This window comes from Scophthalmus maximus, chromosome 9, assembly GCF_022379125.1.
Source record: "Scophthalmus maximus strain ysfricsl-2021 chromosome 9, ASM2237912v1, whole genome shotgun sequence".
Lineage (NCBI taxonomy): Eukaryota > Metazoa > Chordata > Actinopteri > Pleuronectiformes > Scophthalmidae > Scophthalmus > Scophthalmus maximus.
In genome coordinates this window covers 23,668,094-23,686,151 of record NC_061523.1, presented here as the reverse complement: position 1 = coordinate 23,686,151, position 18,058 = coordinate 23,668,094, and the positions used below count along the sequence as shown (strand labels likewise).

At 46.5% G+C, this 18,058-nt stretch overlaps 1 protein-coding gene across 1 annotated transcript; it reads right to left on the bottom strand.

Moving 5' to 3' along the window:
* Positions 1-1,977: 1,977 nt before the first annotated feature.
* Positions 1,978-5,876, bottom strand: LOC118319950 (microfibril-associated glycoprotein 4). Its single transcript, XM_035650701.2, has 7 exons — positions 5,622-5,876; positions 5,081-5,116; positions 4,040-4,186; positions 3,497-3,535; positions 3,289-3,385; positions 3,023-3,190; positions 1,978-2,350 (listed from the first exon to the last, which is right to left on the bottom strand). Exons 2-7 carry the CDS (start codon positions 5,084-5,086, stop codon positions 2,094-2,096), a joined length of 714 nt encoding a protein of 237 aa, XP_035506594.2. The 5' UTR covers positions 5,087-5,116; positions 5,622-5,876; the 3' UTR covers positions 1,978-2,093.
* Positions 5,877-18,058: the final 12,182 nt, after the last annotated feature.

Here is an 18,058-nt window from a genome sequence, read left to right as displayed (position 1 = left end):
TCTCAAGGTCTTAGGTGCCTCAAGGGGCGGTAACCCTCGAACTCCGTGGTGGACACCGGTGGTCAGGGAAGCTGTCCAACTGAAGAAGGAGTCCTTTAGGGATATGTTATCCCAGAGGACTCCGGAAGCAGTTGCAAGGTACCGACGGGCCCGAAGGGCTGCAGCCTCTGCCGTGTGAGAGGCAAAACAGCGGATGTGGGAGAAGTTCGGAGAAGTCATGGAGAAGGACTTTAGGTCGGCACCAAGATGCTTCTGGAAAACCATTCGACATCTCAGGAGGGGGAAACGGGGAACCATCCAAGCTGTGTACAGTAAGGATGGGACACTGTTGACCTCAACTGAGGAGGTAATCGGGCGGTGGAAGGAGCATTTTGAGGAACTCCTGAATCCGACTAACACGCCCTCTATGGTAGAGGCAGAGCTGGAGGCTCATGGAGGATCATCGTCAATTTCCCTGGCGGAGGTCACTGTGGTAGTCAAACAACTTCACAGTGGCAAAGCCCCAGGGGTTGATGAGATCCGCCCAGAAATGTTGAAAGCTTTGGGTGTGGAGGGGCTGTCTTGGTTGACACGTCTCTGCAACATTGCGTGGACGTCGGGTACAGTGCCAAACGAGTGGCAGACCGGGGTGGTGGTTCCCCTGTTCAAAAAGGGGGACCAGAGAGTGTGTGCCAATTACAGGGGTATCACACTTCTCAGCCTCCCGGGTAAAGTCTACTCCAAGGTGCTGGAAAGGAGGGTTCGGCCAATAGTCGAACCTCAGATTGAAGAGGAACAATGTGGATTCCGTCCTGGACGTGGAACAACGGACCAGCTCTTTACCCTTGCAAGGATCCTGGAGGGGGCCTGGGAGTATGCCCATCCAGTCTACATGTGCTTTGTGGATTTGGAGAAGGCGTATGACCGGGTCCCCCGGGAGATACTGTGGGAGGTGCTGAGGGAGTATGGGGTGAGGGGGTCACTTCTTGGGGCCATCCAATCCCTGTATACTCAAAGCAATAGCTGTGTCCGGGTTCTCGGCAGTAAGTCGGATTCGTTCCCGGTGGGGGTTGGTCTCCGCCAGGGGTGCGCTTTGTCACCAATCCTGTTTGTGATATTCATGGACAGGATATCGAGACGTAGTCGTGGTGGGGTGGGGTTGCAGCTCGGTGGCCTGGGGATCTCATCACTGCTTTTTGCAGATGATGTGGTCCTGATGGCACCATCGGTCTGTGATCTTCAGCACTCACTGGATCAGTTCGCAGCCGAGTGTGGAGCGGTTGGGATGAGAATCAGCACCTTAAAATCTGAGGCCATGGTTCTCAGCAGGAAACCTACTCTGGGTAGGGAATGAGCCTCGGGGTCTTGTTTGCGAGTGAGGGGGCAATGGAGCGTGAGATTGGCCGTAGAATTGGAGCAGCGGGGGCGGTATTGCACTCGCTTTGCCGCACCGTTGTGACAAAAAGGGAGCTGAGCCGGAAGGCAAAGCTCTCGATCTACCGGTCAATCTTTGTTACTACCCTCACCTATGGTCATGAAGGATGGGTCGTGACCGAAAAAACGAGATCGCGAGTACAAGCGGCCGAAATGGGTTTCCTTAGAAAGGTGGCTGGGGTCTCCCTTAGAGATAGGGTGAGAAGCTCAGTCATCCGTGAGGAGCTCGGAGTAGAGGCGCTGCTCCTTTGCGTAGAAAGGAGCCAGTTAAGGTGGTTCGGGCATCTGGTAAGGATGCCCCCTGGGCGCCTCCCCTGGGAGGTGTTCCAGGCACGTCCAGCTGGGAAGAGACCTCGGGGTAGACCCAGGACTAGGTGGAGAGATTATATCTCCACACTGGCCTGGGAACGCCTCGGGATCCCCCAGTCAGACCTGGTTAATGTGGCCCGGGAAAGGGAAGTTTGGGGCCCCCTACTGAAGCTGCTGCCCCCGCGACCCGACCACGGATAAGCGGTTGAAGATGAGATGAGATGAGATGAGCTTTAAGGAAAACAAAGGTCATTGTGAAATTGCATTACATTTTTATTTGTATAGTGTACTACACATGATTAATGAAGGAGAAAGAAATCACAAGAGAGAGATCAACACCTGATCGTCTCTAATACGTTGGTCCTGGACAATTATTGTTGAGCAGGACGGACCTTCATGCTCATGGACTTCAGAGAATAGTCATGACCTTTCCAATCGTACCACGACATGCCAACAGCAAAGAGTGAGTTATCCGCCCCCCAACGATAAACCCCGGTAGGGTTTGTCTTATGACATGCAGCGTACCAGAACGCCCCCAGGAACTTCCTGGCACAGTGTTCCGGCCAGGTGTCCTGGTCTCTGTCCAAGGTGGAGAACTTCATACCGTTGTTTGACGACATTGCGTCTCCTACAGAAACACAAACAAAAACCATGACCATGAACTATTGAACGTCAGCGGCAGTTTTCACAACCTGCAGTGACCAACAGGTTCATCTTTGATCCCCTAACCCTAACCCAAGAAAAACATTTAAAATTTAATATTTTTTATCATTTTATATTTGTTTTTCAGCAAGAAACAATTCAATCCAGACAGCAGAAAAGCACATCGTTTTAAAAACCGACAATTCAGCATCTCACCCCGTTCCCAACTAGCGCAAAGCAGTTTGTGCCAAAATATATTAAAACATCATTGCATTCAGACAGTCAAAAAATGAATAATTAAATAAATATAAGGATCAAATGTATTATTTAAACACACAGGTACATGATCTAAATATACCACATTTCATTTTGTTTAAATAGTTAAATATGAATAAATATGTATGTACATAAGTAAACAGGAGTTCCCCACCAAACAAATGATGTGTTATGTGGAAGGGCAAGGAAAAACATTTAAACAATTTTCACAGATGAGACAATAAGACAAGATCATTTCACTCCAAACAAGGAGTCTGTTAATCTACAGGTGACAACGGCAGAGACGTGACAGAAAACCAGAGGACGGACAGAGACGGAAGACGTGCGACACACAAGCACAGCACGTCTGAGTTTTTAAATGACTAAATGACAACTCGCTCACCTGCGTCTCCAGCCTTGAATCCCGACACGGAGAGGTTAAATCCTTCACACTCTGAACCGACGGAGAAGGTGGAGTAGAGAGCGAACCGTTTATTTCCCTCAAAGTCCTCCATGCTCACCAGCAGCTCGTGTTTTCTCTCTCCTGTCAGGTAGTGGAGGTTGTCGAGACCTGCAATTGTGATTATCAGTCATCAGCAATCATTTCTTGATTTACACGTCCAAGTTTAATGTTTGTCCTTTATTAGCAGAGTTTCACCGCGGCCTCACCGAGCCAGTGCTCTCCAGAAGCTTCACCGAATCCTATCTTGTACTGATCCCAAGGCCTGTAGAAGTTCACTGTGCCGTCCATCCTTCTGTGAAACGCCTGGGGGGCATGAAGTCTGACAGCTCACTTTTCCACTAAAGTACCTTTATTTTTTAACACAACACAACCAATGTGACTGGATGAAAGTGACAGTGTCTGTTAAAGACTCACCGTCCAGCCTCCGCCCTCTGATTCCATGTCACAGTAAACCTACACACAAGCACATTCACACTTCAGCTGGGTTCAATGTGTATATCATGTCCTGACGTATGAGGCTGTGGGAACTGTTTTATTTTATTTACATTGTTGGAAATCTCCTGTGATATCACACGTCAGATATTCATGCACTGTAAAAACAAGAACTTGAATTTACACACCAAACTGAGCAAAAATATCTAGCGACATTATAAAGTTTACAACTCAAAACTTTCTAAACTCATATAAAATCATAAAATTTGTATGGGGAATAATTTGACGCTAGTTAATCCTGTTTATGTGTTGAGGTGAAAGAAAATCAGTGTCTTGGACAGTTAGGATTTATTGGCTTTTGCCTTTAGTTTGACCTTTGTCATGTGTTCTGTTACACTGACCAATCAGAGCACAAAGCTTTTCCTCCTCTGTAAACATGGATAAAGGACTGATGGTGGACACCTCTGGTGCCATAGCCAGCCACGATCAAAAGACGTCCTGTTTCCCAGAGAGAGTGAAATGTACCTTGACACCAGACCTGTCTCCAGCCGGGAAGATGGTGTACACGCCATTGACGGCATGCGAGTTTATTGTCTGGACTTCACGGCAGTCCTGCGGCTGTTTGCTGCTGATCAACACTGGAGCCCAGAGTAGCAGGATGACTGATATCACCTGCAACAGAGGAGATCAGGTGTTATTCTGACTTTTTCTTCTATATTTTAGTTCAGATACAATAAAGTTAAATTAAATTCTGTTATAATGAAATTAAGTAAAGTTTTGTGAGAATAAATCTAAGTAAAGTCATATTATAAAAAACTTGTATAAAGTTCTGTTGTAATAAAGTTTAAAAAGTTCTGTTGTAACAAAGTGTAATAAAGTTCAGATATAATGAAGTTAAACAAAGTTATTTTATAATAAAGTAAAATAAAGTTCTGTTATAATTAAGATAAGTAGAGTTCTGTTAAATTACAGTTCAATAAAGTTCAGTAATAATTAAATTTTGTAAAGTTCTGTTGTAATTAAGTTAAATGAAGTTCTGTTAAAATAATGTTAAATAAAGTTCTGTTATAATGAAGTTAATAAAGTTCTGTTATAAAAAAGTTAAATAAAGTTATTTTATAATAAAGTTAAATAAAGTTCTGTTGTAATTAAGTTAAATAAAGTTCTGTTGTAATTAAGTTCAATAAAGTTCTGATGCAAGAAAGTTAAATAAAGTTCTGTTGTAATAAAGTTTTGTGTAAAAATTATAATATAATATATAATTAAGTTCGGCAAAGTTATGTTATAACTGACTAAAATAAAGTTGGATAAAGTTCTTTTATAATTAAGTTCAGTAGAGGTGAGTTTTAATACATTAAAAGAAAGTTCAGATATAATGAATTCAAATTAAATTCTGAATATAATAAAATTAAGCAACGTTCTGTGAGAACAAATCTAAATAAAGTTCTGTTGTAATAAAGATAAAACAAAGTTCTGTTATAAACATAGATATCTAAATATTTAAATAAAGTATTTCATAAAGTAAGCTAAGAGAACTTTGGCTTCTGTAAAATATCATTCACTTACCCTCATCTTCTGATTTCTGTGGAAACTGTTGATGTTCTGAAAGTACAATTATACAGATATGAAGTTTAATGGCTGGGTGACTAGGATAGCTCAGTGGGTTACAATCCTGACTTGACACAGAAAGTTGGGGGTTCAACTCCAACTCCAGTGTGCCCTTTGATGATGCTTGATAATAATTATCATTAATTGTAAGTCAGTAGAAGAAGAACAGTTGAAAACAGTTTCCATGGCAACAAACCCATATGACATTTTGTATGCTTGGCAATGGACAGAGAAACATGGAGAGAGGTCTCTTATCTGAGCAACTTATCATAGTACAACATGGCCGCAACCAACAGCTGATCAGTCATATGAATTGAATGTTCGCTACGTCAGAACTTATTGTCAACTCTTTTTCACAATAGGCAAAAAACACTTCAAGCAAGCCAATGAGAGGAAGTTTATTTTATGAATTTTGTATCGACTTTTTTCATGCGATACTTCAAAATGCGCATAAAAATAGGTTGATGGAAACAGCTAGTGACGAACTGAATTGATTTACCTTCACATCAGCACCTCAATCAGTGTCCAAGGACAGGACAAGAGAAGATGACTTCCTGGACGTGGACCGGCACGAAGACCAGATGTGTCCAAGATGAAGACAGTCTGTAATGCGGTGGAAATTCAATACAGTGATTGCAACCAATTTGTCTTTTCCGAGTTTTACTACAACACAGATCTTCTCCACTCGATATTTACGCCACACTTGCAGAAACAGAATGCTTGTTTGAGATTCTGGGTGTAAGAAATTGTATTGGATAAGAAGTTATGAGTCTTTTGCGAAATTGTAACTGAAAGTTTTAAATAGAGGAAATGAAAATGCTGACTGGTGTGATATGATTATAAGTGGAAACGAAAATGCTGACTGGTGTGATATAAAAGACAGTTATATCATTGTTTACATGTTAAAACACAAAAAATTTCCTCTAACAGTAACTTAGCGTTGTAAATCACCTTGAGCAATATATAATGGATTTACACTAGAAAAGGTGAATAAACAACAGAAATGATAACATGACAATGTAGATGAATAGAAATGAAATATAAAATGAAATAAGTGCAAAAAGATGTGAGATAATACAAAATATCATACTTTCAAACTTTAGTATTTTTCTCTCAGATCAGTTGCATTGTCTTTTTGTAAACCACCTTATAGTTACCGTTAATATGCTTATATGAGTATTACTTCATTAACACTTGACTAATTTGACAATTTATTGTCGCTCTGTTTAAAACCAACAAAAGTCCATGTCAGTGTTGAACATCAGCCCATCTGCCGTATGTGCGATCAGGGAGTTCGGACTGAAGTTATTACAAAGCAATCATAGTTTCGGTGCTTTGCTCAAAAGCTCCTTTGAAACATTTTTCAACTGCAAATACAGCACAGTTGATTTTAACCTCCTTACAGTCACAGGCTGACTGGCCCTGCGTCGCCCTCTGTTGAAGTGTGGGGATCGAACCGGCGACCTCTCAGCCGTGAGCCACCTCCTCTGGCTGCCCGCAGTGTCTCCCACAAAGAGCCGGATCGACTCCCACCGCAGGTCCCGCCCCCGACTCCCTGCGGGGATCATTAGAGCGGCAGCCAGCGGTGACACCAGACCCGCGGAGATTTCCATCGTCCTGTGCACCGACTCTGGGAGGAGCCGCCGACCCGCTGCCGCTAACAAGGCGCAGAGGTGGCGGAAGAATTCAAATCCTTCAGGTGAAGCATCGATACCTCGCCGGCAAAAGCCACTGCGTTGACAGTGAAGGTTCTGATTTTAAAGAGCAGAGTGAGATTAGCTCTGGTTTCATTAACTAATGATGAAGAGGACCCACGTGGAGAGTGACTCAAATATTGCACTTAGCGAAGCTTCAGTTTGTTAGGTGAGTGATTCCTTTTTATACTCGCTAGTCACACTTCCGTTCTAACTAGTACATTTCAGTCGTTTCCGGTTCGGGGGTTAAAGGTCGCTTAGAGAAGAAAATCGTTTTATTTTTAGTCGCGCCCCCCGCGGCTTCTCGTCTGATGCGATTAGAGCAAATATCAAGACTCTGTCTTCTGTTCTCTCCGTCAGTTCATGCAGCTCGGGTCAGATCCCGTTCACCTGCACTGGAGGCGGAGTTGCAGCTCAGCGGGGAACTGCCACGCGCAGCTCAAACACTGTAATCACGAGTGCGGTTTTAGTTCCTTCCTGTTAGATTGCAGGGTTTTCTGTCTTCACTCCAACAGAAAGCACTTCCACAAAGGGGATGCTGTTAAAAAAAAAGAGGAAGAGAGATAAAAATGTCTTCCTCAGACAGCGTGGCAGCAAGAGAAACATTCCTGTCGCGCCGCCCCGTCACTCCCGTCCACTACCAGTTCTTCGGACACCTTCGGTGTCGTTGGGCCCAGTGAAGGCTCACGTGGACGCTGGGTGTTTTAGTTGGAGTCGTCGGAGCGTCTCAACGCCACTTGTGTCCCGGTCAACTCCGGCTGCAGTTAGGTTGCCCGGCGCCGCGCCGTGGGCAGAAGACGTCAGTCAGATGTCGTCAGGTGGGCCATCGCAAAGACGACCCATGAAGAATTGACCTGCCTCTCATTTCCCACGTTGCTCCAGGACTGAGCGGCTTCATTCAACGACAACCAAAAAAGGAGGTTTTAAGGCCTCGGTGATCCATTCTGCCGTGTCAATCTTTCCGCAGCGAGCTCTCCATTGTGCGGCACTGACACACACGGAAAAAGTTCCTCCGCTTCAATTTGTGTCAATCGGACTTTGGGACGAAGGGGAAAATCGGTTCTTTCTCCACGGTGATCCGTCTTCAAAGTGGCGCGGGCTGTGTGTGTGTGTGCGCTGCGGAAGGTGGCGGTGCTGGTGGGGGGTGATAAGTGGTGGGGATGTAGTAAATTTGAATACAATGACATAAAATAAAGCTGGTTGTCATGCTCAGCGGTTCTGCTCCGGCGGGCCTCGCCTCTCTGTCTAAAGCTGCTCGACACAGTTCCGGATTTACCAAATCCTCCGAAGACGAAACGAACCCTGTCGCTTCATTGTGTGAGAGCTGCCGTCAAATACCACCCCCCCCCCCATCATCCCCCCCCCGGTCCTCCTCTCCCTCTCGCTCTCGATTCAAATGGAGGGAGGCAGGAAGTCAGGTCGCAGTTTGAGCTCCTAAGCATTTGGGGATTGGTTTCAATTTAATGCGGCAATGTAGAAAAGAAAGAATCAATTTGAAGTAGCTCGGTTCCCCTGGGGTCACCTGGTCAAGCGAGCAGTGGTAATGACAGACAGAGAGAGAGAGAGAGAGAGAGAGAGAGATAAAAAGCACAGACAAAATAAAGAAGACAGAAATAATTATGGGAAAATCTGCCATGTTACAAGGAAATAAGAAGAAAATTTAATCCGCAAAATATACTTAATTAGTGCTGTGTGTGTGTGTGTGTGTGTGTGTGTGTGTGTGTGTGTGTGTGTGTGTGTAACGTTTATCTCCGAATGGGAGGAATTCAAAAAGACTTAATGTGAAAATAGTTTAATGAGGAGAAACAAATGAGAGAAAGAAAAAAACAATTTAACCAAGAGGAGAAAAAAAATTGAAAAGATTCCCAAATGGTACAAAGAATATGATCGTAGTAATAAAAAGAAAATGGCTTGATAACCTCTCCGTGGTTTGAAAGAACTGTGGGAAGGGAAGAAAAAAATTGCTGCAGTAATATAAACAAATGCAGAAACATAATGAATTTAACCGAACCGACTGGTCTGTGGTCAGTTCGTGAGGAGAAATTCAGATTTATCACCTAAAATCATAATATATCAGAAAAGTCCTCTGAAAATCCGTTCGAACTGATTCGATGTCCACAGCTGAAGTGTGTCAACACACAACACTCATAGAAACATGCATGATACTGTAAATGACATGATTGATTTTTACATTAAAGCAGAGTTGTTCTGTCATTGAGCCTCGACAGTCTGATGGAATAATGTCCTGAAGGGAAATGTAAGTTTATTAGATATTATTTACAGTTTCAACGACCAACTTAGTTTTTCTACATCAATTTTAAAGCCATTGAAATTGTGGTAAGGGGCTTCTATCGAGTCATCTTGGCACGCCCATGCCCGAGACCCCTAAAATATAAAAAAAATGTACTGGTTCAGATGCGTGTTCAAATTTTTTGGGCAAGTCGGAGCATGTTTAGTGCCTCAAATTAGCTTTATTTGCAGAATCACTATAATAATAATTCCTTCGATTCCAATAGGTCCTCCCTCTGACTTTGTCAGTGGAGCTCGGGCCCTAATAATGTTCATGCCAGTTATAGTGTCTGAGATCCGGAATCAGTGAAATAAACACAGTGACGTTAGTGGAATGTAAATTTAAAAAAAAAAACATTTATCCAATATGATATGGCAGAATATACAATAATCATATTCATTTATGAAAAAAATTAATAATGTTTAACCTTAGTTCTAAGATAATATCACACAACTGTCAGTGTGACGATGAAGGTAAAGCACTGATTCCAGTCACTTCTGTCTTGTGTTTGATGAACGACCTCAACTGAAATGCTCGAATCGTGTCTGTGGCTGTGAAAGATGAATTTTAATTTTTTTTTTTCCCGATCTCTCGACGTTGCTCTTGTCAAAAATCTAAACTACTGTGAGTCCAACTCTGCGCTCCGTGCTCTCTGGAGAAGACACCAGGTCGACTCTAGAAACCAAACAGGCCTTTGTTGTTTGTCTGTTTTTGTTTTACTTTCCTTTTGCTAATTTCAGAACTCAGAAGTAAAAAAACAACAACCCCAAAATGGTGCAATATAAATAAACTCCCTCGGCAGCCATAGCAGTTAAAGCTCATTTGAACTCGCGAGGCGGAGGGATGAGGTGGTGAAGGATGTGCAGGCAGGAGGAAGGAGCTTGAATCAGATCCAGGCGCTCCCCGCCGAAAAGTGAGGCGATCTCACAGCCGAACACGCCGCGAGGATTTCAGAGAGCTGAGAGGCAGAGAGTAATTAGAGGTGTTTCTAAAGGGGCCTGTTTGATGTAAAGCTTCCCAGCAGGGCGGGCGCTCGCGCGGCGGACAGGCGGGAGCGCTATCACGACAGTTGGCGATAAACCTTAGAACACTTTTGTGTTTGTTGCCGCGCAGACAAACACACAGAGGCTCTCGAATCTGACAGGAGCCTCGCAGATCTAAAAATACGTTGCGGTTTAATTAGGCCGATGATGACCCGCCGAGCTCAACATCCGCTTTAATGCCTCCTGCCTTTTGTACCTGTTGTTTGGATGCTGAGCCACTTTCTGCCAGAAGCCCAGGATACACTTTCATCACACAACGCGAAAACAAAGTCTTCTTGTTCGAGTGGAAGGGCACCGCTGCTGTTTATACGCCAGCGATTAGCAAGGCAAACGCTGCGCTGCACGTTCAGCAGTGACTCAATCAGCGAATACATTAGCGACATAAAAGGCGACAAAGGGGGGAAATGCGAAGCGACGCAGAAAATAAAAACAAAGTCGACGCGACGACAGAAGAGCTCAGATGGACACGAGATGTTTAACAGCCGAGAAATAATCAGCTGTGATGCAGATCTGCTCCCAGAGACGACGACTAGCCGCTTTCAGACGATCTCAGGAGGTGCGTCACATTTAGGCAGAGTCTGTGGTTCTGCACGCAGGTTCTGAGGTTCTACGGGGTTCTGTGGTTCTGCACGCAGGTTCTGAGGTTCCCGAGTGAGGTTCTGAGGTTCCGCAGTCAGGTTCTGATGTTCTGCAGGCAGGTTCTGAGGTTCTACGGGGTTCTGTGGTTCTGCACGCAGGTTCTGAGGTTCTACGGGGTTCTGTGGTTCTGCACGCAGGTTCTGAGGTTCCCGAGTGAGGTTCTGAGGTTCCGCAGTCAGGTTCTGATGTTCTGCAGGCAGGTTCTGAGGTTCTAAAGGGGGTTCTGAGGTTCTACAGGCATGTTCTGAGGTTCTACAGGGGGTTCTGTGGTTCTGCAGGCAGGTTCTGAGGTTCCCCAGGAAGGGTCTGAGATTCTGCTGGCAGGTTCTGAGGTTCCCCAGGCATGGTTTGAGGTTCTGCTGGCAGGTTCTGAGGTTGTACAGGGGGTTCTGTGGTTCTGCAGGCAGGTTCCGCTGTTCTACATGCAGGTTCTGATGTTCTACAGGCGGGTTCTGAGGTTCTACAGGGGGTTCTGTGGTTCTAGAGACAGGTTCTGAGGTTCTGCTGACAGGTCAGAGGTTCTATAGGGGGTTCTGAAGTTCTACAGGCAGGTTGTGAGGTTCTGCTGGCAGGTTCTGCGGTGAGAGAACCAAACAAGCCTGTTGGTACTGACAGTAAATTACGTTTTTTGAACTCAGTTTACAGGAAACTCATCAGCGGGAAGACGATTCTCTTGGTCTGCTCTCGGCCTCCTTCTCCTCTCGAGTATCTCCTCCCTCCTCCTTCTCCTCCCTCCTCCTTCTCCTCCCTCCTCCTTCTCCTCCCTCCTCCTTCTCCCTCCTTCTCCTCACTCCCTCCCCTCCTCCATCCCTCCCCTCCTTCTCCTCCCTCCCTCCCCTCCCTCCTCCTTCTCCTCACTCATTCTCCTCACTCCCTCCCCCCCTCCCTCCTTCTCCTCCCTCCCTCCCCCCCTCCCTCCCCCCCTCCCTCCTTCTCCTCCCTCCTTCTCCTCCCTCCTCCTTCTCCTCACTCATTCTCCTCACTCCCTCCCCCCCTCCCTCCTTCTCCTCCCTCCCTCCCCTCCCTCCTCCTTCTCCTCACTCATTCTCCTCACTCCCTCCCCCCCTCCCTCCTTCTCCTCCCTCCCTCCCTCCCCTCCCTCCTTCTCCTCACTCCCTCCCCTCCTCCATCCCTCCCCTCCTTCTCCTCCCTCCCTCCCCTCCCTCCTCCTTCTCCTCACTCATTCTCCTCACTCCCTCCCCCCCTCCCACCTTCTCCTCCCTCCCTCCCTCCCTCCTTCTCCTCCCTCCTTCTCCTCCCTCCCTCCCCCCCTCCCTCCTTCTCCTCCCTCCTTCTCCTCACTCCCTCCCCTCCTCCATCCCTCCCCTCCTTCTCCTCACTCCCTTCCCCCCTCCCTCCTTCTCCTCCATCCCTCCCCTCCTCCCTCCCCTCCTCCCTTCTTTCCTTCATTCCTCCCTGTTGCTCTTGTCTAAAATTGAGAGCGGAAGAGCTGGTAATTGAAGATCATTGTCTCTCCTCAGGCCCTCGGGATTTGCAATGTCTTTCACTACAGCTCATTTTTGCCAGACTATATATATATATATATATATTTTTTTTTTTGGTCGTCTTTCTGTTTGCTCCCTCCTCCTCGTCTTCCTCCTCCTCTTCTTCTCTCCAAAAGCTCTTTTTTGAAATTGGATTTTCATTTGAGATGGACCACAAGCGCCCGTCGTGTTTATGCCTCCTTCCTCCCCCATCAATTTTCCTTTCTCTTTCCTCGCACTTCATTTCGGCCCATTCTCTCCTCTATCTCCTCCGGTGAATTATCTCCTCTCAGTCCGCCTCGGACAGGAGCTCCATTTTCCTTCTGGAAAAGGGAAAAAAGAAGAGACCAAAAATCACTCGGAGTCGGCCGGGAGAAGAAGACGCTGAGAGGATCGACGCCCGTGATCGGGCAGACGGCGTTCCTGATCCTCCGTCACCTGCCTGAAGTCACAAGACCTTCCGACCTCGTTGAAACTTTCCTGCACAAAGATCCTCCAAACGATTTCCTCCGTCATTTTTACATATTAAATTCATACGCAAAAACCGCAGCCACAGACTTTCCGGCACTTTGGAGTAATTTCCATCTTGGTAACTTTCCACGTCTTTGACTGGAGTCGATGTGTGAGAGACCTTGAGTTGATTTAATTCACAGCCGCGACACGTTTTCGCTTAAGCAAAGCTTTTGACAGCTCCCACTTAGAGGAAGCAGCACGGCCCCAATTTAATCAAGGAACTATCATATATTTTTTAACAACTTTCGTTGAGTACATTTTGGAATTCCATCATTTCTGCATGAAGAATGTCGCCGCCCCGCGACGGGCGGGAGGCGTTTTAACAGACGAAGCAGCTCGTGTGAACCGTCAACCCAGTTTCAGTCGCTCGTCTTCATTCCCGTGGCAGTGATGCCTCTCACGTCTTTGATTTACAGTTTGTTGTGGCGGAGCAGGTTGAGTAGAGAAGAATCAGATGCAGACAATTACAAAAACATGCTCACATAAATACATGCACTCATGTGATGATGTACCAGAGTGACATTGCAGCTTTTTCAGGTTCAGAATCATGCATTGACGTCCGACAAGGCAGGAAGTAATGCGATACTTCAAAAAGTCTCATGAAAATAGGTTGATGGAAACATTGCTCGTGACATCAACATCATGAGTAGGAAAAACATAAACCCAATTACAAATAGTTCTTTAGAAAGAAAAACTATTCAAGCTCACAGGGACTAAATGAGAAGCATCGGACGGCGACGCCTTGCACACTTGTTGTATATACTATATAACCTAAATATGCTGTATTTGCCCCACCCAATTTCTGACTTTGTGTTTTTTGCTGCTGCTTCGGTGTAGAGCTGTGTGCAGCGCTCTTTGCCCTCGCTGCCACTCGCCCACTCTCTGTCAGACTGACCATCAGCAGCAGCGGGAGAAAATCCCGCCCGGGTCGATGTCCGATGTTGATTTTGCTGGCCAGCAAGAAACAAGTCAACGACAGATTTTGTCCCCAGAGTGAATCTTCTCTGATCCACGTGGATAGAACGGGTCGTCTGAGCTGACCGATCGGGCGGAGCCAGGTGGCACAAACCAGTCAAGTATTGAAGCTGGTCCGTTGAGTCGATGGATAAACGAGGCTCGTGTTCAGGTGACGTGGCGAGGGTCAGGGACCAGGAGGCCCCGCCCCCAGCCGGACAACACGAAAGCAAAAACAGTAATCGAAAATAAATCAACTTCTCCTGGACGGTGGCCGTCGTCATCCGACCGTCTCTCCGAGTCTGCCTCATTATAACCCGAAAGCATGAAATGGGAAAAACTCAGCGAGCTTTCCCCCCCTTTGAAACCGTTGTCCCAAACACACAACAGTGTACACACACACACACACACATACACAGTAATCTCCCCTCCATGAATTAGAGATGGGCTTATGAACTTATAATGTGAACAGTGACAGCCGAGTCCCACGGACGTAGTTTCTGTTCGTTAATGAGGCGCGTTGAATCAGGACCGGGCCGTGTTCTACAGCATCAACACCACGCTCGCATCGCACCGAGGCTGGAGGAGGAGGAGGAGGAGAAGAAAAAAACACAACACCAACTGTTATTAAGGGCTTTTGGCTGCCGAGCGATACGACCGGACATGATGCAGCCTTGTTAGCAGCTACAACACGTCCACATTCCGCACAATTAGCTGAAGTCAGTGGAGTAAAGTGACTTTAGGAACTGATCCCAGCTCTGCTGCGCTGTTGTGTGGAATGTTGTGAAATCTTCATGAGTTTTAATTCAAATGAACAAGTCATATTTTTTTACGGCTTTTTGTAAATTGAGCAAAAATACCTGCTTCGACCAACTTTATTAGATTTAATTGGTAAAAGTTGCCTTCGATAAATAAGTTATAGATAAACACCAAATTGTAAGTTTTCGCAAGAGAGGAAGCCAGGTGAGGTTTAACATTGTTTACCCCCCAAAAAAGTTTTTAAAAAATGGGACTGGAAACCATCCACTCTCTCTCCCTCACTGAGGAATTCTGAGACTATGAATATTGACCTAGGTTAACCTATGCTAGGTTGACCGGTGAAAGAATATGCGCAACAAGATGGCTAGCGGCAACATCTGCGAGATTCAGACATAAAACTTCACTTCACCAACTGCTAATGCTAACGCCAATTGTCTGCTGACACACCTGCCGTCCTCTCGTGGATGCTAACTGCTGACGCTAACTGTCCTCTTGTGGATGCTACCTGCTAATGCTAACGCTAACTGTCTGCTGACACACCTGCCGTCCTCTCGTGGATGCTAACTGTTAATGCTAACGCTAACTGTCTGCTGACACACCTTCCGTCCTCTCGTGGATGCTAACTGCTGACGCTAACTGTCCTCTCGTGGATGCTACCTGCTAATGCTAACGCTAACTGTCTGCTGACACACCTGCCGTCCTCTCGTGGATGCTAACTGCTGACGCTAACTGTCCTCTCGTGGATGCTACCTGCTAACTGTCTGCTGACACACCTGCCGTCCTCTCGTGGATGCTAACTGCTGACGCTAACTGTCCTCTTGTGGATGCTACCTGCTAATGCTAACGCTAACTGTCTGCTGACACACCTGCCGTCCTCTCGTGGATGCTAACTGTTAATGCTAACGCTAACTGTCTGCTGACACACCTTCCGTCCTCTCGTTGATGCTAACTGCTAATGCTAACACTAACTGTCTGCTGACATACCTGCCGTCCTCTCGTGGATGCGCTGCCTCTGCTGCACTGGAAGTTTCCGGTTTCTTTGCCTCACATTTGCATATTGGACAGTGATTGGTTTCTGTATTTGTGACGTACCGAATCTAGCTTGAACGGGATTCATTTGAATTTCAAATTGCAGAGAAGGGAAACCCAGAAATCTCCTCCTCCAGGAGAGGAATGTGAAAACACCTCTATAGTGACAAAATGTGCTCAGATACAAGTTGCTGTACTAAGTCAATATTTTAGCACTGTTTTTATTTGCATTAGGTGGCGGGGTTATGATGTGGCGAGGGGAAAAAAGAAAAAGTAGGAGATCACACGCGAATGGACTCAAGGAAATTGTCGTGTTACTCATCTGCCGTTCGTGGTGAAAGCGGGACACTCGTAAATAAAAACGTGTGCGTTTAAAGAAGAACAAGGCTGATGGAAAGTGACAGTCGGTGAGAACACACAGCTTCTTAATGTGGCACAGAGACGAGCGAGGAGCGAGCGGAGTAATGTGGCGTGCCGGATCATCCTCGTCTCAAACAGGGCCAGGCGAGGCCTCCTGGGAAGGGGGGTTTGCTCCCCAGTAATATAAAGGGTAATTAGCTCCCCCCCTCATCACGACGCCGCGCCCCGAAGAGTCCGCCTCCCGTCTAATACCATCATTTCCCCCGATGGATGTCGGCGCATGATGAGTGCCTGTCGGGGGAGCGCCGCGGTATTCATGATGGAAATCACTGATGTTCTCGGTAATGATGTGAAAAAGATATAGCGCGGACCTCTCGATAGACTGTTCGTTCATTTGGATGTGTCAATCAGCACACGCGTCGCCCAGAGATGACGGAGACTTAAAATGGAGAAGAACAGTTTCCCTCCTCGTGTGAAGGTTTTTATATCTGACGCGCTCGTACAGATGAGTGAGAGGACTTTTTTTTTTTTTTCATCTGAAACAAACGAATGCAACCGTCAGAAGAAGAAGAAAAAGCCTGATGGAGGTTGAGGCTGACTCGTGACTTGATCTCGATACCGTGGCTCCTCACCACGATGTCACTACTGTTCGCTACTATATCACTACGGGAAGAAGTGGGAGATGCGGCGTCCATCGTAAAGGTTTGACCATCTCCTGGATGTAGAAAGGGCCTGAGCCGTTAGGCGAGTACCAGTGCCTTGAATCGGATTCTAGCCACTGTAAGGAGCGGCGTAGAGTGGGAGAATTTTGGTAGGTTCAAGACCAACCGGGCCGCTGGATTCTGGATGAGCTGCGGAGGTTCGGGATGGCGCATGTCGGCAGACCAGCTAGGAGGGAGTTGCAGTGGTCCAGGCGTGAGAAGACAAAGAGCCTGCACCAACACCTGCGTCGCCTCCCCCATCGAGGAACGGACGAATCCTCCTGAGGTTGTAGAGGATGAATCTTTAGGAGCCGGTCGTCGCCGCGTTGTTTGGCGGTGAAGGGCGGCTGGTTGTCCAGTGTCCGTCACCCTGGTTCCATCACCACAGGGTTCACGATGGTGATGGAGAGGCCGTTGGTCCAGATTGAGATTCAGGTGGTGCGTCGACCTCCACTGAGATTTGTGCATCCACCTGGGTTTCAGTTTGTGTCAGCGTCACAAAAATCCGGTGACGGAATAGCCTGAATTGCTCTGCCACACTCGGTGTGGATCTCCTCCATTGGGAAGTGAGCTCCCTCCGGCATAAAGCTCGCCGGTCCAATCACGACCGATTATCTGATAGTGGGCGGGGTTTATGCCGTGACGCAGAGACGCAGGCTGCCACTGACGAAAGAGCACTTCACTAAAAAATTTCGATATATTTGTAAACGTCTCGCACTAAAAATCTGACAACACAGACATTGTGGAATCATCATCACAGGCGTCACATCATCTCCTCTCAGCTCTGGTCTTTCGACATTTTCGAGTCGCTCAACAGACGTCGCATGATCCGTTGCTATCCAGTTGCCTCCGGAAGACATTCTGCGTCCGTTGGTAAACGCATCTGGAAAATCGCAAATGAACCGAGAGGTCCCAGACTAATACGTATTTGAGTATTAGTCTGGCTACGCCAGGCTAGTAGTGTCCACAGGGGTTCAGCTCAAGGCTATACCAGCAACTTTTAATTTTCCATTCAGCAAACTAGAATAGCAGAAGCGACAGAACCCGTCGCCGACATTACAACTGAGCGCTGTGTCAGCTTTAATGGAGCCATCGTGTGTGTGCTGGTGTTTGCCGTATCATAATTAATATTAACAAAAACACTTACAGTTCGCTTCACTTCCAAATTTCACCCCGAACTGTGACTTCAATGAAAGTAGAAGGAAGAGCTCATTTAACGACAGCGTTGTAACGTCACAGTCAGAAGATAACAAGCCCTGCAATCTTCTCTTTCTTTCTTTTTCATTTTGTCTTCTTTCCTGCCGCTGCTCGAGACGTCTCACTTTAATGAACAACTCTTGAGTTTTAATTGGACAGTGAGCAAACAGTCCACGTTTTAAGCCCGTGCTCTCGATGCACTTGTGTAAGAAAACTTTCAGGAAGTTGTGACTTTGTCGGAGTTAACTCTCCGCGTGATATTTGGTACCGTCT

Excerpts from the sequence above, each read along its gene's own strand:
- LOC118319950 (XM_035650701.2), bottom strand. Across the intron at positions 3,191-3,288 it reads TTCTGGAGAGCACTGGCTCG|GTCTCGACAACCTCCACTAC; the intron begins GTGAGGCCGCGG and ends TCACAATTGCAG. Across the intron at positions 2,351-3,022 it reads ATTCAAGGCTGGAGACGCAG|GAGACGCAATGTCGTCAAAC; the intron begins GTGAGCGAGTTG and ends GTGTTTCTGTAG.